Here is a 20,403-nt window from a genome sequence, read left to right as displayed (position 1 = left end):
CCCCCCAAATGCGGCGCCTGGGCCGCGGGGACTGCCCCCGACAATTTTTTGAATTGTCGGGAATGATAGAGCAGGGTCTGGGGGTCCGAATGAGACCAAGAACGAGACCCCCGGAGCCTCCAGAATATTTTTATTGATTTTTTGAAAAGATGACGAAATCCAAAAAAGAGAGTGAGTGAGTGCGAGCGAGCGGAGCGGTGAGCGGCCCACGGGGGCGGCGGGGCCGGAGCTGCTGCGCCCTCGGCCTCGGGGTCCTTAACCCACCTCTCCTTTGAGTTTTTAGGCTCCCGGGGAGGACCCCAGCGCGGATGGCCATTCAGATTGACCCCAATTTCCTCGCCTTCATTCTGATCGCTTATTCTACTCCCCTCCCCCTCCCCCCTCCCCCGACAAATTTAATATTTTTGTCGTTTCCCTAGATTGTGCGGTTTCCGTTTTTTCCTCTTTTCCTGATACTATGGTCTCCCCCCACCCCGACCCTGTCCCACTCGTGTCATAGGTCTGTGAGGAGCAGAAGTGCGAAGAAGAGGTCTTTCCTCTGGCCATCAATTACCTGGACCGCTTCTTGGCCGGAGTCCCAACTCCGAAGACCCATCTGCAGCTTCTGGGGGCCGTGTGCATGTTCCTGGCTTCCAAGCTCAAAGAGACCATCCCGCTGACCGCTGAGAAGTTGTGCATTTACACGGACAACTCCATCAAGCCTCAGGAGCTGCTGGTAATGACTGCCTCCTTCCTCCCTGCCTTTCTGCTCTCCCCTATCCTAATAATATACTTTGATGCCGCTGCTCCCAGAACAGATCCATAGGACCCCAAATTACCCATCACTGAAGTTTTCACACTTCTGGGAACTCTTTTAACACGAGGCTCCTTGTGTTCCTACTGTGTGCTGGGCTCTGAGCGAAGTACCGAGACTCCACCCATGAATAAGATCCTCACTCAGGGAGATTTGTGTTGGTGAGATTCATTTGCAGTGTGTGCGCGCCCGCTTGCGTATGCAGAGGAGGCATGAAGCACAGTGATAAAATATTTTAATTAAATTCCAAATTTTCAATCGCTGAATTCCGAGACAGTAAGCAACCTCTCACATGATTCTCCAATACACATGTGGCGTGTCTCCTAAGAACCGGGAGTTCAAAGGTAGGTCTTAGGCACCTCTTAGAGTCTCAAGATACCCGCACATAATAGCTGTTCACTAAATACCAGCTCATTGGCTTTTGAGCAGAGTCAAATTGGGCCCTTTGTCAGAGGGTTGGGAGGCCTGGATTCCTGTCTCCAGTGGGGCTGTTACCTCTACACAGACACGGGGTCCTGTCTGGACTCTGGTTTCCTGCCCGCAAACCTTTTTCGCACCCAATAGGACTCTTTGCCCCTGTAGCTTCATACTTAAGACGGCCATGTGGCAGCAGCGTGGCATTGGTTGGGCGGCTCCAGAGGCCCACCTTCAGTGATCTGCACAGCCTATCTCCCAACTGTTTGGAAAAGGGGCCCCCTCTTCCCACCCCCTCCTCCTCCCCCTCCCTGCTGGCCAGGCCTGCACTAAGTCCACAGGGCCCGGGACTGGCTGCCTGAACTGAGCTCTTTGTGAGAGGCCTTCCTCCCTGAGGCTGTGCTGCCACCTAGCGGCAGACATGTGCAAGGATGGGGAGGAATCTCCGAGAATGCAGAGGGGCATGAATGACCTCACCTTTGAACAGTTGCCAGATTTCAGCTGCTTCTGGTTTGGTCCGAGAGGCCCAGAAAGGTGCTTTCTTCTAGGAGATCTGCTTCCTTTAATAATGGTACAAGTCGAGTGGTTTATACTCACATTCCCCCGTGAGAAGGAGAGCTGGAATTTCAAGCCATCTTGGAAGACACTGACTGTTTAGTAGTCTATCTGGGTTTTCACCCCCAGCCTCCCGTAAAAAGCCAAGGCAGACTTGAAAGCAGGTAAAGAGAGCATGGTTAAAATTGGGATCCAGTTATATTTCTCACGGGAGACGAGGAAAACGGATCTTCCTTTTGCTTCATTGTTTCAACATGATGGGGGACTCGGGTATTTTTCAGAGCGCCCCAGTTTTTTTCCAGGGGCTTGCCAAGCTAATTTATGTTGCTGCAGACAAATCTGCCTTTTTCCGGTCTCTGTCTCTTTATCCCAGAAGTTGAGAACTGGAGGAGTCCTCCTATTTTACCAACAAGAAAGCCGAGGCCAGGGAAGGGGAGGGAATTGGCCCAGACCGCACAGCCAGCCGGTGCTGTGGGTCGCAGGCAGAATAGGGCTCTGGTGGCCGGCTTAGCAGGCGGAAGACAGTCGGGATCTTGGGGTGAATGGGGGAACGGACGACACTGGTAAGCTGGTCGCTCATTCTGCTGCTGATGATCGATCGATAGGCCTGTTTTTCCCTCTGACTGCACGTATTTTTAAGGCTTTCTCTTTGGCTTGTTTCCCTTTGAGCACAGTTCCCCAACGTATCCCAACAAGGGAGAGAAACAAGGTTTTTCACTAGGTGGGCTGCTGGTGAGAGGCCCACAAGAGACAGGGTGGCATGGTACCAGCATTTGGGCTTCAGGCTTCCATGACCTTGAACAAGGACCTTCACCCTGCCCTGAACCACCTCCAGCTGCGCAATGGGGTTGCCAGTGACCATGCGGTCCTTCAGTCATGGTAACAAAGGCCCGTGAAACATTTAAGTGGAAGGGTGCCCCGTGTCTGAGTATCATTTCCCAAGATTTCCGCATTACGTGTCCAGGGGAAAGTTTTAGCAGCAGAGAGAAAAATGGCATTTTTTGGCACCGACTACGAGCAAGCTAATTGGTTGCCAAGGATTTGGGCCAAGAAACCTAATTTTGAGCTTTATTCTGTGTACATCATTTTTCCACGAGGATTAAAAAGGCTATTAATCTGGTGATGGATATACAATAAATTGCTACCGAAGGGCTACAATGACCTTGGCGTTATCTTACTGTAGATTCAGCCTTCTGGGTGGGCGGGCAGAAGCATACTGTGGAATGCAAGTCAGGGTTGGGTGTGGGTCGGGGAGCTGGAGAGACAGAGAAATAGAAGAAAGTACCGTCTTGGCAACAGCTACCTGGGCTCTCATTATTTTCAGTGGAGCCTGACCTTTGAAGCCTAAGAGGAGCCGTCACCCACTTCAAAGCTTTAGGGCCACTCTGATAAACGGCCCCGCCTTCCAATCTAGCCCCGTGTCCTAATGAGAATTGTTGTGAAGACTGGTCTGGATGCCAAGCCCCCAGTCCCGGATGCCAGGTCAGCCTGTGGGTTTTATACTCTTCCCTTCCTCCCTCCGTCCCCAGGAGTGGGAGCTGGTGGTGCTGGGCAAGTTGAAGTGGAACCTGGCGGCCGTGACCCCCCATGACTTCATCGAGCACATCCTCCGCAAGCTGCCTCAGCCCAGCGAGAAGCTGTCTCTGATCCGCAAGCACGCTCAGACCTTCATTGCTCTGTGCGCCACTGGTAAGAGCTGCTGGAGCCCAGTGGGAGCCGGGTGCTGGGGAGGGCTTTGTGGGGGGGGGCGGAATTCAACGGGAGGAGGACCGCAGCCCTAACTTCCAGGGATTGGGGGGTCGAGGGGAGGAGGGTCCCAAGTAATCTAGAGTCCAAGGTTTCATTCCTGGGCTGTTTTCTTCCTTCCTTTATCTCAGCTGGTATATTTTCTCTCTCTGCCAAACTCATAAATGGTTTATGAGAACAGGTGTGGTGAGGGGGAAAAAAAAATACCGCCTGTTAAAATATTCTTTATGGTGTCTAAAGTGCTCTTTGAAGATTATGTATACTGCCCTCTGGTTGTGTTTCAATCTTTCATCTTTGGAGGAAAAGGATGGCTTGGAGATAAGCCCAAGAGGAAATTTGGAGGGGGGCGGGATGCAAATACAGGTCTGAGGAACGCTGTCAAGATAAATAAATACCGCCTGCCCTGATAAGTGGTAAGAGAGGCCAGAGGAATTCTTTTGGCTGCAGGGCATGTACTGCCTTCCGGCTGCTCCTTCTGCAGGATTCGGGTGGACATGTGGGGTTTTCAGCAAGGACCGCTTCCTGAGCCTGGGCTCTGCTGCCCTCCCTCCACGTGTTGGGGTTTTGATTGCAGCCTTTAACACTGCAACCGCCTTTTCATGTTAAGAGCTCTACACCCACCATGTTGATCCCGCAATGGATACATCGTCCTTGTTGGCCCGTTTGCTTTGCAATTAACTGATAAACTAAAGGCAGTGGTTTGAGGCAGTCTCATCACACTGAACTTTGGCCAGTTTCCACCATCTTTTTTCCCCTCCCCCCTAACGGTAGTGGCCATGGGAGAAACTCCGGACCCATCGTCGGCCAGGGTAGAGCGTCAGGCGTTCATATTTTCACAATCAGAAGTGTTAGGGAAAGAACTTGCTTGGGTGGATCTTTCCCCCCCACCGGGTGAGAGGGCGGGGTTCACGGTTGCCAGGAGTATGTACTGGAATTGCAAAGGTGGGCCTGGGGCTTGACTTCTTTCAGTATCTTGTTACATGTTACTCTGGAGCTTGCGAAGATGAGCACATTATCTGCAATAGTGTCCATGCCCTGTTCACGGTCAAAAGGTCGGGCTTTGCTACTTACCACCCCGCGACCTCTCTGAACCTTTGCCTCTTCATCTGCAAAATACGCCTATTGACACAGGATGCTCTTACAGCCTTTTCAGGTGGTTAGGAAAACGGACATCAGAAGAGAGATGATGTACAAGGAGGTCCTTTGTCAACCAGGCAAGGTGTAGGCGATGTGCCCTGGTGCTAAATGTGAAAATGTCTCCGATTCTGACTCTTTTAACTGAGTGGATGCGATGACTTTCCTAACCCTAACCCTGCTACCCCCATCTGAGTTTAGCAGGACGCCGTGCTCGGGCTTTGCGGGCTCAGATGCAGGGTCCAGCCCCCCCACTGTGGATCCCAGAGCAGGCTTCCTGTCCCTGAGCTTCCCAGATCCAGGCCCAGCCTCGTGGAATGTCCGTGCCCTGTGCCTTTCCTGCAGCCCTGGGGGACCATTCTTTGCCCGTGATTCTTGCTGCCCTGCAGACCGTAGCCCTTCTTCTGCTTCCTCCCCTTCTGCTGTCTGGCCTGGCCCCTAGAGGTCAGCCCCTCATTGACTTGTCATTTTGTCTCCCAGGCCCCGCTGTCCCTTCCTCTCCATTGTGATGATTCACTGTGGAGAAGGGGTCAACCAGCCCTTTTCTCTCTAGGATGGCTGACCCCCGACCCTGCGCTCCCCCATCGCCCAGCTGTCGATAGCCAGAGCTCTGCTCTGACCTTGTCTCTTAACGGACGTACCTTTTGGGGTCCATCTGCCCACTCCTCCTCGCTGATCTCTGACTCGGGTCGGGAGGGTGGGTGGAGTGACCCAGGCCAAAAGCAGATCCCCGGATTGCCTAAAGGCCCATTCTCTAAAATTGGGGATCCCATCCGCCACTCCTGGCCTTCTTGGCCAGGTCCTTGGGGCAGCTGCCACGTTTGGGGCCCGAGGAGGGAGGCTGGGATTCAGGGACGGGACAGAGGTCTGAGGGGAGGCAGAGGAAGTTGGGAAGACTGCCTTTTGAGAGAGGAGCTAGCCTGGGGCAGGGGCAGGGGAGGATGGGAATGAGAACTCCTCCAGCCGGGTACTGAGTGCCACGTGTGGACCGCTCAGAGCACAGGGAGGGTCTCAGACGTTTCCTGGGTCTAGAGGGGATGAGCCTGCCTGAGAGGCATTTCTTCCCCTGATCTGCCCTTGACTGTGTCTGCGTGGCCGAGTCACGTGGCATCCCGCTGCCTGGAGTTTTAGGGCCGCGGGCTTGGCGGAGTAAAAGCCAACGGGCTTGCTTTTCTTCAGGGGAACACCTTCCGGTTAGATGAGATGCCTCGTTCTGGGGCCAGGGTGTGAGGAATGGGCGCGGGCCTAGGACAGGCCGGCGGGAGTTACAGCAGCACAGGTCCTGCTCCGTTCCCCCCAGGGATCCTGGACGTTCTGCCTTGGAGCTCCAGGAGCACCGGCAGCCAGGGGCAGCGACCCTGGGGCTGTGTGGCTAGTTGAGGGGGAAAGCTGCTTGTGAAAGAGCTGGCGGTGGTCCCGCAGTCCGTGGAGAGTGCCTGTGTGTGAAAGGGGAAGAAGCGGGAAGGGCAGGGCTGTCAGTCCTCCTTCCCGGGGCTTGAGGCTTCACGTGGTGGGGAGACGGAGAGAGGTGCCCTCTTCCCTCCCCTGCTCAGCCCTGAACAGCCCCTGGGGCAGGAACTCTGGCCGGTGCTGGTCAGTGGAGGCCATGGGGTGAGGAGGAGCCCTTCATAACCGCCTTCCCTAGAGCTTTGGACGCTGGGCAGCAGACCGTTCCTAGCATCCCCCTGGTGCCGCTCTGATGGCAGAGCCCCCAAGTCTGCCAACGAGGAAAGAGACCATTGGGATGACTCAGGATCGCACGCCGGCGTGGGGGAGATTCCTGATGCATGACATCATGCTGAACAGATGATTCCAGTTAGTTTAGAAGAGCCAGTGGCGTTGAGTTTGAACTTGGCGCGGGCGGGGGTGAGGGAGGACGTCTTTAGCCTCCCTACCCACGGCACCCCGCATCTCCCTCTGTGCCTAGGAGCCCCCCACCCCGAGGTGCTGCCCTCAGCTATCCAGGCTCCCTGCCCAGTGGGCCTGGGCCCCAGGGATGGTGGTACCCCAGGGCTTCCCCGTCCTCCTGGCTGTACCTAGACGTGTCTCGTGACGCTTCATCCCTGGGTTATAGCCAGACAGTGGTGGCCCAGAGAGGGTCCACGACTTGGTCCCTGATCCAGAAAGGGAGGTCTGCCTGGGTGGTTGGAAGGTGGAAGGAAGAATGGAAAGCCCTTTCCATCTGCGACCCAATGAGTTCCGTTCACCGGGGAAGTGGACTGTTGAACCGGGAGTCTCAGTTCTTCCGTACGTGGGGACGGGCAGCTTGACAGGGCCCATCTCACTTCCCACCTGGCTGTAAGGTGGGTGAGGAGCAGGCTGAGGGCCCTCGTCCAGCCCCTCACCGGTTCTGGCCTTTTAAAACCCCACCTGAGGCAGGTTGGAGGAGAGGGGGAGAAGGGCATCCCTGGTTCTCTCCCCCTCGGAGCGAGCGCCTCTCGCCCCCTGGTGGTGAACAGAAGCACAGCGGTCACAGTTGCCGGTCAAGGCCTCGGCCACCATAGTCAAAACAATGGGGATAAAGCCATCCCCAGGGCCATGTAATCTGTGGTTTCAAACCCGCGTAGCTCAGAACGCTTCCTTCAGTGAAATCTTCCCAAGCTGATGAACGCGGAGCAGCTCTCCTGCCCTTGCCCAGATTAAGGAGCCCAGCGGGGCCCCAGGAGGTCCTTGGGTGGTGAAGCGTCTCTGCGGGGTCCCACAGTGGGCTGGGGCCGCAGACGGGAGGGGTTCCCATCTCCTGGACTCCTGAGCCCGGGCTCCTTCCTTTGGGCTTTTTTCCGGCCTCTGATGGGAAAGATGGCCGTGTATTCCCAGCGGGGCGTGGGCGGTGCCTCTGAAGAGCTCTTTAGCTGCTGGTGAGTCTCAGAGTGCACTGGGGTGCAGCGTCTAGATGCCTCTCTCCATCTTAAGCCCGGGCCCGGCATCAGACGTTAGACAAGTCACTTAACCTCTCAAGGTTTCATCGATTCACCCGTAAAAGGGAGTGTCTTGAAGCAGGTGAATTTCACCTTGTTTTTTGCTAATTCCTTGCCAAGTAAGCAAACAGTAGGAACGCTGCCTGGGCTGGTCGGTGGAGCTGGAGTTCCCTGTGAGGCCGCTGCTGGCCTCACCGAGAAGGTGGAGGTCAGGTCAGGGCTGCTGGGGTGTGGGGCCTGTTCCTTGGCTCTGGGTGACCCCAGCTGAATGAATAGCCCGACTTCTCTTTCATTTCTTGTGTGCTTGTGCCCTCTTTCCATCCCCCTGTGAGGCCTCAGCTTCTCCCACTGCTGACAAAGCAGCAGGAGGCAGTGGGGACATGATGAGGCCGGTTCTGCGACACACACACACACACACACACACACACACACACACACACACACACTGAGAGTGAAAGAGCCTCAGGGCCGCCAGAGCAGAGCCCTCGTTCTCCCCGGCCTTGCTCTGCAGGGCCTGCTGTTTCCCCGCATCCCTGCAGACGCTGAACAGAATCGCCGACAGTCAGAATTGCCCACCCCAATCCCACAGTGGGCCCCTGGGGTAGGAACAGTGGGATGATGACAGTGATGCTGGTGGTGGGTGTTGTGGATTGTTTACCAAGAGCCAGGCACTGTTCTCTTAGTTGAATCCTCAGAACTACCCTATGAGAGTATAATTATTATCCTCATCTGTGGGTGGAAAAATGGAGGCTCAGAGAGGTCAGGTAACTTGCCCACCTTCACACAGCTGGTAGGTGGTAGGTCACCAGCCTCCGTGGCCTCCACCTTCCAGTGCTTGGAGCTGCTTGGCCCAAACCCTTCCCACCTCCTTTGGGGAATCCTCCTAAGCGTGTGTCTCTAATGCTCCTATCCACGTGGGCACGTCCTTTCTTTGAGACGTTTCTTTAGAAGTCACCTAGCCATTTAGAACGCGCCATGCTGTATTCTATTCATATGTCCCATGTCTTGGAGGAATCATCATCGTGCTGCCTGGAACAGGGAGGAACACGTCGTAACTCGGAATGGGTCCGATCAGCTCAGCTAACTGCCTCTCACTCTGGGGGAGGGGGCGGGTTCTTAGGAAGTCGCACACACTTCAGCTTTCCAGGTGGGCAGCTGAGGATGGAGATAGACCCTCACCACTGAGCACACCTACAGCACCAACGTAGAGCTTGTCAGCATTTTTGACCAAGAGACTCAGAGATTTGGGAGAGATCGTTAACTTGGTATTTTATTTTTGCGAAGATAAAATAGCGTTTCCCCCACTGGATGGTGGGGAAATTTACATACATCTTTGTATTCTAATTTCCCCATGTGCATGCATGTCGATGCATTTCTATTTATATATTTATGGACAGTTGCAGTCTTGATCATAGCACGTGCTCATGAAGCCTGATTTTATTTTTGCTCCCTCCCTCAAGTAAATATTGTGAATCTATCTCCATCCAGTTCCATAGCCAAAAGTTTAAGGTTTCCAGAAATGGCTGAATGGGTTGGATGGAACTTTCCACAGGTGAGTGTGGAGGTTAGCTAACAAGAGCTAGTACAAGGACACGACCCTTCAGATGTTTTATTCAGGTGTTTTTCTCTCTGCCGTTTCCCCTACCAGCAGAGAGGGGGTGTCCCTGGGTGTGGTCTTGGGGCAGCCCGAGGCCATGCAGAACTGCTCGATGGAGAGAGATGTCTTGTGACTTTGCTGCCTGGGGGAAGCTGTGCTGTGTTCTATTGTCTCTTCCTTATTCTTTTCCTTGAGAGTCGTTTTTACTCCAGAGCCTTAAGTAAAAGCCAGTTAGAGCTGGAAGGCCCCGGGAAGATTAGCCAGCATACCATCTTCCAACTTTTTGACCTAAACCATAAAGGAAGAAATTACATTTTATAACGCAACTCAGGATAACTGTCAATGTACGTCAAATCGATACAGATGTTTTTTAAGACAGTATTGACTCTCACTACTTGCATTACTTCCTGATACTTCCTAGTCTATAACGTTGTTAGAATTGTTCTAACATTTTGTTCAACTCAACAACAAAAAATGCTGGTCACCACCTACAAATGAATTTCATGACCCTGTACTGAGTTGCAGGTGGAGGTTAGAAAAATTAACTAGTTAGTTCGCTGCTCTACCTCCACCCTCCTCGTAGACAACTGGGACTCCAAGGGGCTGGGAGGGAGGAAGTGACTCGCCCAGGGTCCCACGGGCTGGACCTGGCTTTGCGGGAGAGCCGGGCAGTTGTCGGGGCCCTAGAGGGGGTCACTGCCCTGCGGTTCAGCAGGGCCCGCCTGGCTTCCCTGGCCCTGTCGGTGCTGCCCAGAGGCTGCCGTGTTCATGCAGCTCGTGCTCCCCAGTTCTGGGGGGCGGGGCAGGGGACAGTGTCCCTCGGCATTTTCCCACAAAACGAGAAGGGAGGTACGATCTTCTCGGCAGCCCCAGGACCATCCATCCACACGCCCTGACTGCCAGAGTTAATTCATTTGCTGGAAGTGGGAGTTGGGTTTGCAGGCAGCGGGATGCAAAGATAGGCGTGTGTGGGCTATGCTTCCTGGGCTGAGGCCTGGGGCAGGGGGGCCGGGGAGCCCCTCTTGCCCTGCCCTTCCCTGCCAGCTGCTCCCACCCGGGGCCTGTGTGGGCCCAGGGCCACGGGCTGGCTGCTGCTTCTGCATTGTGAATGTCCCGGGGGGGAGCTAACGAGGTTACTGGGCAGAGAAACACTCCTGTGACCCCATGTGAAGAGACCTACAGCAGAGCGGGAGGCAGGGAGGCTGGCTTTGTCACTGTCTGGGGACAGAGAAGGCTCTGGACGAGTTAGAGCACAGCAGGCTTTGGGTGGAGTGGCGTAATATATGTACATCCCTCGAGAGGTGGAGATGGTGCGTGGGCTAAGAAAAGAAGGCCATGGAGAAAGACAGACAGACGGCCAGGCCTGCTGTGTTCATGGGATTCGGCCAGGAGGGGAAGGGTTTGTGCCTGGCTGAGCAACCCAGCGCAGTTTCTGAGGACGCCACTGACCTGATGTGGACAACGGGGTCACTGATAAAAGTGCGTCCTTGGACTATGTTGATAGAATAGCAAGAGGGGGAGATAGGAGGTTGAACTGTTTCTGTAGGTTAAACCCAGTGCTTATGCTGGGATTGGAAGCGTGACCCACGTCTTCCCTCTACAGCAATCCCCCTCTCTCCAACTTTCCACTTCTACATGCAGTGAATTCACTGGGATGATGGCAAAGCTAGAGAGAGCCCTTTGCGGAAGGTGCTCTCCACTCTGGGGCTGCAGTTAGGATCAGGGACAAAACTCTCAACTCTTTCACCTATCAGCACAGGGCGGGGTGAGGGCCGTGGAGACTCGGAAAGCTCGGTTTCTCATCCACGACGTTAAGGTACGGATTGTACACAGCTTCCGTGGTTGAGGGCTGGATTACGCAGGCTGTGACGAGTCAGGTCCTGGCCGTGTCGGCAGGTGGGAGCTCTTAGCAGCCGGAGCAGGGGTAAGGGGTGTGTATCCTTACCTCCTTTCCATGGACAGCAGTGGCCGATTTGGTTGCCAGACCTTCTGGGGCACCCCCCCCCACCCCCAGAAGAAACTGGTGTTTGGGCTCCCAGGCTGGTACGTAAAAGCATCCTCTGTAGTTGCTCCTGGATAAATGGAAAATGAGGGGGTTCAAGCCCATCAAATGTATCATCGTTTTTCCACTTGTCTCTAGCAAACCACTCTTTTTTTCCCCCGGCAAGAAAATGGGATCTTCAGGCCTCAAAGCCATAGAATCTAAACCAAGTCATTCCTCTGATTAGGACGGCTAATATTGGGAGCTCGATTGACTTCCTGTCCTGTCTCCTAACATTCTGAGGGCCTTTGACGCTGGGTAGACGTGGGGAATTGTGTGAAACTTGCCCCCCCAGCACCCGCCCCCCCCCCCCCCCCGCCCCCGATGGCTGCTTCTCCCACTTTCCTTGCATGGCCCGTGGGATCTTAGTTCCCCAACCGGGGATTGAACCCGGGCCCCCTGCAGTGGAAGCACGGAGTCTTAACCACTGGACCACCGGGGAAGTCCCATCCTTTTTTTTTTTTCAATCAAATCATCTCTTTTGTTCTGAGCCATCTTAGTCCTTGATGCCTGTCCAGAGAGTATGGCAGAGTCACGTCAGGGCTGTCGTTCTTCCTAAGATTTACCCGCTCGTACTTCCCCCTCCTTGGAACATCTGGAGCCCTTGGCTCGTGTCGCTTGTGTAGCACGTGGGTTACCTTGTCTGTACTGGTCTCAGACCTCCCCTGCTCTGCTCAGTCTCCTTTTAAATCTGGAACCGCCACAGTCATGGGCAAATGAAGGGCGTCTCGTGAAGGAAAGACTTAGGAGAGGATGCATCCGTGGGGACCAGGGGCCACTTGTGCCATCCTCCTGCCGAGCGTCTTCAGGCTGGGGAGCGCCTGCCTCCGCCCCGTCCTGACCTTCCGCCTCTCGTCCTCGCAGACTTCAAGTTCGCCATGTATCCGCCATCGATGATCGCAACTGGAAGTGTGGGAGCTGCCATCTGTGGGCTCCAGCAGGACGAGGACGTGAGCTCGCTCACGGGCGACGCCCTGGTGGACCTTCTGGCCAAGATCACCAACACCGACGTGGTAGGTGGCCCCCATCCATCCTCTTGGCTGAGACCAGGCCTCTCTTTCCTCAGCTCGGGTAGAGAGACAGTTGGTTCGATGAGGAGGTGGCAGAGGTTGTTTGTTGCTGTTGGTTTCTGTTTTCTGAGATCAGCACCCGCGGTCATAAGAAAATTCAGCAGGTGAGGCCTCACGTGCCATCAAATAGAGAAAAGAACTTCGCAAGCAGAGACAAGGGGGGAGGGCGGGCTGCTGACCAGTTTCCTGTGTGGCCCGGGCTTCCCCATGGGTCTGATTTGTTGCCTGTTGCTTGTTTCCATTTATGTACAATCCGCAGCCTGCCTCTCCTCCAGCGTGGAGCTTTCTCGCCTGCTCACGCGCGCTGAGGCTGGCAGGCAGGGCCGGAGCAAGCCCCCCCTGCACCTCAGGGCTTGGGAGACGGAGGGGGCCCCCCACCTCCACAGACCTCTCCACCCCGCCTGCCTCTCACTTCCCTTTAGTTCAACGTGATGACGGATTAAAAAGCACTTTAAAAAGAGTTAAGTGCCGTACAAATGCAAGGAACTATTATTAGCTATAGATTTTTCCATTCTGGGTGCCCTCTGGACAGTGCAGAGGCTGTAACTCTGGTTGCCAGCATTTGAAGCTCCTTAGAAGAAGAGAGGATTGGGGGACAGCCCAGGGTCCAGGGAGGCTCTGATTCAGCTAGCTGGAAATTGCGGTCCTTAGAAGGTTGATTCTGCGAGGTCAGAGAGGGGGAGAAGCCGGGGTCACCGGCCTGGGACCAGAACCTGGAGGCTCCGACGCCCAGCCTGGGAACCTGCATTCCTCCCTCGCTGCAGCTCCTGGGATGTTTTTGTTTGAAAAAGGCCTTTGGTTTAAAGCCACTCGAGAGAGGGGTGTCAGCTCTGAGGCCCTCTCAAGTCGTCACCATGGAGAGGCTCAAGAATGCAGGGGAACTTTGTGATGACCCCTTCTGGATGGTCAGGGGGATTCTGAATGCCCTGCTGTGGGCATATATTGACTTAAAAGGGATAATGTGGTTTACAGGCCTGCGGCCAGTGCCTCCACCAGGGATGCTGGGCAAAAGGGTAAATGTCAGCACGCCTAAGGCTGCAGTTGGCTGGCCTCCCCCCGACACCTCCCCCCCCAGATTTTGCCTTGGCCTTCATTACCATCTCAAGGAGATGGCACAGGGAGGGGTTCTCCTCTGAAACAGTTCTTAGAGATGCTTTTCAAATGCTGGCTCCAAACAGGCTTCTGAAGCATGGTTTCCAAAATATAGATCGAAAAGACCCTCCACTGCAGCTTCCTGGGAAGAATGCTCTTCGAATCCTCTAGAGGCAAATCTTGGACGGAACTTAGCATTTATAGAAGTGATATGCTTCCTTCCTTTTCTGAATATCTCCTATTAAGGCTGCCTTGCCAAAAGGACTCCCAACCGGCTGAAGACCAGCCCCTCCTCGACCCCCGGGGACAAAAATGTCAGTGACAAGTGTTTGCCCCCCCCACCCACCCCCCCGCCAGCATTATAACCTCCTTCGGATATTTCTAGATGTGCCCTGATGGGCTGATTGTCCCACGGGCTCTCCAGCTTTCTCCCGCACCTCTGTGTCACCCCTTACTGGCTTCAGATGGACAGAGGTCGCTCCTGGGGTGCCCATGGAGCTCGTGGGCTGTGCTTTGCTTTTCAAGTCCGCCAACCAGTCTTCTCCTTTCATACGGGAGACACTGCTTGCCCCTTTCAGATACTGTGTAGCCAGGCCATCCTAGTCCGCTGTCAGATTGGGTCAACTAGATACAAAACTGGCTTAGAGGTTCCTTCTAAAAATCGCAGCTGTTGAATGGAGATGCACACATGTGCCTCATTCTCACCAGTGGGCCCCGGGTTAAACATTTTAATGTGAAAAACCAAGCATGCGTGTACCACGTTTTCAGAGAACAGTTGGAGAGCTCAGGAAGCTCCCAGCTTACCTCGGGTCCCCAGAGCCTCACTCCCACTCTCCCTGGGGACGTCCTCGGTGCCTCAGCTATTGTGCGTGCCGGACTTGGGGCACTAAGTCCTCCCACCCATCAGCCTGTGTTCTCTGGAGAGCTCTTGGTGCAGGCTGTCACCTTGTGAGCAAGGCCCAGGAACAAGCAAGGCACAGGCAGCGTGGAAGAAGTTGGGGGGTGGGCGGCACACGGAAAATAAAAGACGGGGCTCCTGTCATCCAGGAACGTAGCGATTGTGTGGAGGATCCCCAGTAAAGCACGTAAAACCCCAGCAAATGAAGGTCAAATGAACGGATGCTAAGCAGGTGTTAGGAACTAGACACGCAGCAGGCAGTCAGCCCTCGGGAAGGAGCTCTCCGGGCCTAACGTAAAATGCAGAGTAGAAGCCATCCCTTGGTGGTTGAAAATGTCCTTGGGATGGAGAAAGAAACTGTGGTATGTGCATGCCATGGGACATTATTCAACCTTAAAAAGAAATGAAATTCCGACACGTGCTACACTATGAATGAGCCTTGGACGTGTTAAGTGAAATAAGCCAGACACAGACAAATATTGTGTGATTCCACTTATATGAGGTCCCGAGTTCCCTAGACGTAGTCAAATCCATAGAGACAGAAAGTGGAATAGAGGTTCCCAGGGCCCAGGGGGTGGGGGAGTGATTGTGTAATGGGGATGGAGTTTCCGTCTGGGAAGAAAAGTCCTGGAGAGGGGAGTGGTCTCACGACACAGTGAACGTACTCAAAGCTAACACTGTACACTTAAAACTGATGGAGACGCTCAGTGCTGGGTGGTGTATATATTGCTACCACAAAAAGTTGTAGATACCCACGTAGACATATAGTGTCCTTGGACCACACTGAAGTTGAGCCCTCCCACAGGGAAGCCCAGTGCCCAGACCACCTTCTGCCCTATGGGCCCTGGTGCACGGGCAAATGAGAATCGGGAAGTGCCGGCCTTTGACCCCAGAGTCCTACAGTGGTGTGCTAGCCCTGTGCACCTTGCACCTAGAGACCTGGGCCAGCTGACGGTGTCCTTTTTCCGTGGATTGTCAGAGATACGACTGTAGGAGGAGGATCCCCTCTTTTCTCCCCTGAAACAGCCAGAGCCATCTCTCTGGCTCTCTGGCCGGCGGCAGAGAGCTTTGATAGGAGGGACCCACGCGGCCCTGAGAAAGCTGCTCTCTGTTGCTTGCTCTGGTTGCCAAAATAAACCGGAACGCTTCATTCCAAAGAGAAAGCTGAGTGAGAAGCCTGACAGTTTTACAGGGAATAAAAGTCTCAGAGGGTGGTGTATTTTAAGTACTCTTTCCTTCTACTCCTAAGTGTTGCTAAAAACAGACACCAGCCAGAGAGGCCATTCTGGCTTTGGGGGAACGTCTACCGGGGCTTCCGTTGCCAAGGGTCCGCTTGCGAAGGGGGGGACCGACTGGGCCACTTCCCTGGCAGAATCGGGGTTCCTCTTCCGTCCCCTCGGCATCCTGCTGGAGCTCGGTGCCAGCCTTTATCTCCCTGTTCACTTGTATATAGACTCTTGAACGAGACCCAACTTTGACTCAGCCTTTTCTCCAGATCCCCTGGCAGAGTCATTGGGGAATGATGTGGGGAGGGCGGGGGAGGAAGGAAGGGGGACAAAGGCTGGGCAGGTGGGTTTCAAGTGCGTTTCTAGTGCTTTGGTCTCCCCAGGTGTTTTGGAAAAGCTAGATGGGTCTTAACATTAACAATACGTCAGGGTCCCCTGAGCTTTACCTGACTTTATCTTAGAGCAAGTCACTTTGTCTTCACGTGACACCGTTTTCCTGAGTCACTAATGAACAAGTAGAATTGGGGTTCACGGGCCATGAAGATGGGAAGTTATTGGAAGATGTTTAACAGAACAGGTAGAGATGTGAGTCGTCCTGTCATTATATGTATTCTTTTCTTCCTAGATTACACCAAAACTCTGTTACCTTCTTTTTTCTTTTTTAAGTCTTCATTGAATTTGTTACAATATTGCTTCTGTTTTATGTTTTGGTTTTTGGGCCAGGAGGCCTGTGGGATCATACCTCCCTGACCAGGGATCGAACCCACATCCCCTGCATTGGAAGGCTAAGTCTTAACCACTGGACTGCCAGGGAAGTCCCTTGAATTCTTAACTATTGCCCAAGAAGATTCCAGGACATCCCTCCCCTAGGGTCATCCTGGCCATATTAGGATGCTGTTTGTCAATGAGCAGTCCGCAGCGCCAGGGAAGACTCGATTGTGACTGCATGTCAGAATCCTAGGGTCCCCACCCTTGCCTTGGTCCCCAGAGCCCTCACAGCACACCTTCTCCTGAAGACCCCTGTGTCCCCGAGACTGTCCTTTGTGCCCTGAACAGGGCCTGTGGTCAGAAGCCTCCAGACGAGTCGCTGCAAGGGAAGCCGGGGGTGGGACGGCAGAGGAAACAGAAATGGAGGCTGATGGTTCCCGCTCCTGCTTGAGCTTGATTTTTGCCGCGGGCCTCATTTGGTATTCAAGGAAATAAGCCCACCAGGCTGTGAAGAAAGGAAGAATGAGATAGTTTCCTAAGTTGTCTGTGCCTGAGTTGGCCGCGGGTCCGGGGCTCATTCAGCCCTTTGTGCCCCTGTTGAGTGCAGTGCGTGTGTGGTGACAATGCCGTGATGCAGTGACACTGGAGGCTGATGGTAGCAGTTCCGCAGCCCATTCACAGGGCCGAGGAGGGTGCGGGGCGCGGGGCTGGAGCCAGCACGCGGAGGAAGTAGGGCCGGGGAAGGAGCCGGGCATCACAAACGCCGCTGTCAGGGCTCCGGGCCGGGGTGGGGGCCGGGGGCGGGCGGGGGAGGGGCCCCAGCATCATCGGGCTGGAGGCCTGCCCGAGCCCCAGTTCTGTGGAGTGCCACCTGTCCAGGCTGACAGACGAGCATTATGGCTCTCCTTCTAATCAGCTTAATTTGGGGCATCTCGACACAACGGCTGGTGCTTTTGGAGGCTGCCGAGGGGCAGAGGGCCGGGAGCCGCGGCACTTGCCTTGCACGGAGCATCTTTTCATCAGAGGCGCTGTCGGGGGCTTTCCAGGCCACTCGGGCTGTGTCTCCCTTTCTCGGAGATTCTCTGCCCTGTCTTTCCTTAGAGCCCGGAAGAGGCAGAGAGGTGCACAGGGAAGAGAGTTCTGGAATTGGAGTCTCGCCCTTTGAAGGCCAGGGTTCGTCTTTAACTAGGTGTGATTGGGGGGAGGAGCCAGCTTCGGGTGGGTTCCCTAGCTGTGAAGTGGGCGCAGCTGGCTGTTCGATCTCCAAAAGCCCCCCAGAGCCCCCAGTTCTCAGATCCTGTAAGGATCTGTGTGTGTCGCCTTAGAACTCCGCCCCTGGACACATGGCCGTCACTCTTCTCCAGCTTCGCTTTGGGTTCCCTTCAGGCTCTGCAACTTGTCCCCCTTCTGTTTCCTTCTCTGGGCTTGGCCGCCTCCTTCCACCAGATCACCCCTCCCACCCCGGTCCCCCCGGCGCTCTCCTACCCACTCGGGAGATTGGGAGCCCCTCCGGCAAGACCGGGGCTGCACCAGCCCACCCTCCCTCGGACCTCACTTTCCACCAGCGCACAGGAAATTCACACACTCCTGGGACGCCCAAAAAGGGCTCCTGCAATCCTAAAGGAAGGTTTAAAATGCAGGGAGTGAGCTCTGTTTCCAGGAAGAGGGATGCCGATTTCCTTCCTGCCACTGTCAGAGTAGAACGTGCAACATCCTTTATGCAAGACAAGCTCTTGCCCTTAAGTAGGTTTTCATCTAGCCGAGAGCCAAGAGGTCCCCGCAGTTGAAACTGAGATTAGGACAGCCAAGTCGTGAAGCAGTGGAACCAGAGGAGGGTTAGACGGAGACCCCAGAGCGCTTTCCAGGAATGAGGGACACCACTGACCCACCGAGAGCTTTAGCTTCCTGCTCTGTCACAGCTGAGCCTGTGGGCTTCCGGGTCCCCCGTTTCTGGGGGAACTGCTATTGTCATCCCTTTTCCCTTGGAGTAAGGGGTATCAAAGAGGAAGAGCTGGCCATAGTCAGGAATGATTTCGATTGAAATTAAAATGGGACTGGAAAGATCAAGAAAGGAGAGTTTGGGTTTTATGTGAAAGCTTTCTTCATTTTATTCGGGAAAGCTGTTTTTGGCTGGAAGTTACATAAATATGACATTGGACGCCCGTGTTCTCTTGAAGTCCCGTAGAAGTCACTGCCCAGTGTGCCAGCCCTCCCTGTAGGCCTTTCTCAGAACTGTTCCTTTAGGGTCTAAGGCTGCCGGAAGGGAAGTCTAAATACCGGGAACAATAGGAACATGGGTGACCCAAAGGGAGACTGTCCGTGGCCCCAAATCAAGTTCGTTAGCTCTCCAGAGCCCGGTCTCCCTGTTTGGAGGACCATCCATCTCGGCTGCTGGTGTGGCTAAGGCAGTGATGATCACGGCATCCTGAGTTTGTCGTATTATTGGGGTAGCAGATGTGCTGACCCAGAAATAGAGCCTTGGAGGAAGGAAAGTCGGACAGGATTGGCCAGGAGCTTCCTCAGGGACAAGCCAGAGGAGTTTTGACCATCGCCAGTTTTTAACGTTGTTAACCTTGTTCTTTAAGATTAATTGTTTGAGATCATAAGGCTTTCGGGTCCTCAGGTACCTTCCGCTGAAATGCAGGTGCCCTTAGAAGCATCCTGCCTTTAGCCTTCACCACCGAGCACCTTCGTGAGTGGTGAGTGACCAGAAGCACGGCCACTGCAGGACGGGCCTTGGAGGAGGAGTGCTGGGCGGGCAGAGCAGGCAGCGGACGAGGCCCATCGGCTTCTAATCACCAGTTAGGGGGTCAGGCAGGTTAGAGGACATGACCAGGCGAGGCCACAGGCCAGTCTGAGAAATGTTGGCGGGTCCTCAGTGGCCAGTCCCTGGCTGTTTCTCAGGGGGGACGGAGAGCTCTGGGCCGGGGTACGTCTGCCCTGCCGGACGCTCCATCCTCTGTGCCTGCTGCACTGCCCGCCTCACCTGTCCTGAGCAAATGCTCGTTCGCACCTCGTTTCAAAGAAATCTCAGGAATTCTTTCACATTCCAGGATGGACTTCTTTCTGTTCATAATAAATGATTGTCGTGTGTCAAACTCAGCACTTTGTCCAAATGATCTCAGTTGATCCTCCGTCTGTGAGCGTTTCCTGAGCCTTATTTTACAAGTGGGGAAACTGAGGTCAGAGAAGGAAAATAACCTAGAGGCCGCCTGCAAGTCTGGTGGGGCGACAGCAAATACCTCTGCTTTCTTGTCACTCTTAATTCATTCCAGGTGAAATTTCATCTCTGCCCTTAACGCTCGGTCTTCCATTGCCCCCAATCTTGATTTTCATAAAAAGCTGAAATGGATGAGAGATAAGAAAGGAAAATGTGGGCGTATGGAAAGGGTGTTCCTGAGAACCCCAACTTTATTTTTAGATCTTTGGAAAATAGAGATAACGCTTTGGTGCTCGGCAAACAGTAACCTCTGGGCAGCTGCACGGTGAAACAAGCACAAGGGAAACATACATTAAACTGTGGCAAGACCCAGGCAGAGTGGATTTAACATATGTTCCATGTGTCTGTGCTGCTTACGAGAGCACAGGAAAGCAGGCTTGCCAAGGAAAGATGTTGGGAAATAGCTCCTACGAGCAATTTCTTCAGCTCACCTCCCACTTGCTAGTACCAACCACCATCCCTCCCTAGTGACACCCACGAATTGCCGCTGTGTCCCATGCCACCCAGCTAACAGAAACATCTGCCTGAGATCAACACATTCCGAATCTTCCCTACCAAATATAGACTAATATCAAAGCAATGCAGCAATTTTTTTTTTTTGCCTATTCCCAAATTAGACGGCTCAAGTGTCCAGAATTTTGTGAACATTTCTGTGTTGTATTTTTATGAGAGTTAAGGGAACGGTAAATAAGCGAAAAACAGATTGCTTGTTTTTAAGCGGTTCCGCAGTTGCTGTGAGGGTCAGTGTAGTTCAGTCCATTCTCTTATCTATCCCTTGGGTAGTCCAGTGCTGTCACACTGTCTGTACGGCTGGCCTTCCCCTTTTCCCTCTCACCTCCCAGTGTCCCCAAGCGGGAAGCATCTCGCTGGCCCTTGGATTACCAGGCACTGCGTGGCCACAAATGGCTCCTCATCTCGGCCAGCGCTGCCCAGGTCCTGTGCATACAACTCACCTGGGCTTCTGCTAAAATGCAGATTCTGATTTGCCTGG

General features: G+C 54.1%; 1 protein-coding gene across 1 annotated transcript in view; it reads left to right on the top strand.

Moving 5' to 3' along the window:
* CCND2 (cyclin D2) overlaps positions 1–20,403 on the top strand; it is a 28,079-nt gene that overhangs the window by 1,770 nt on the left and 5,906 nt on the right. The window contains exons 2-4 of the mRNA XM_007170213.2: positions 500–715; positions 3,292–3,451; positions 12,063–12,211. Coding sequence (XP_007170275.1) covers positions 500–715; positions 3,292–3,451; positions 12,063–12,211 — 525 coding nt within the window. The remainder of the gene's footprint in view (positions 1–499; positions 716–3,291; positions 3,452–12,062; positions 12,212–20,403) is intronic.

The sequence above is a fragment of the Balaenoptera acutorostrata genome, chromosome 11 (genome assembly GCF_949987535.1).
Source record: "Balaenoptera acutorostrata chromosome 11, mBalAcu1.1, whole genome shotgun sequence".
In the NCBI taxonomy this organism is placed as follows: Eukaryota; Metazoa; Chordata; class Mammalia; order Artiodactyla; family Balaenopteridae; genus Balaenoptera; species Balaenoptera acutorostrata.
This window is presented reverse-complemented; position numbering and strand designations above follow the sequence as displayed.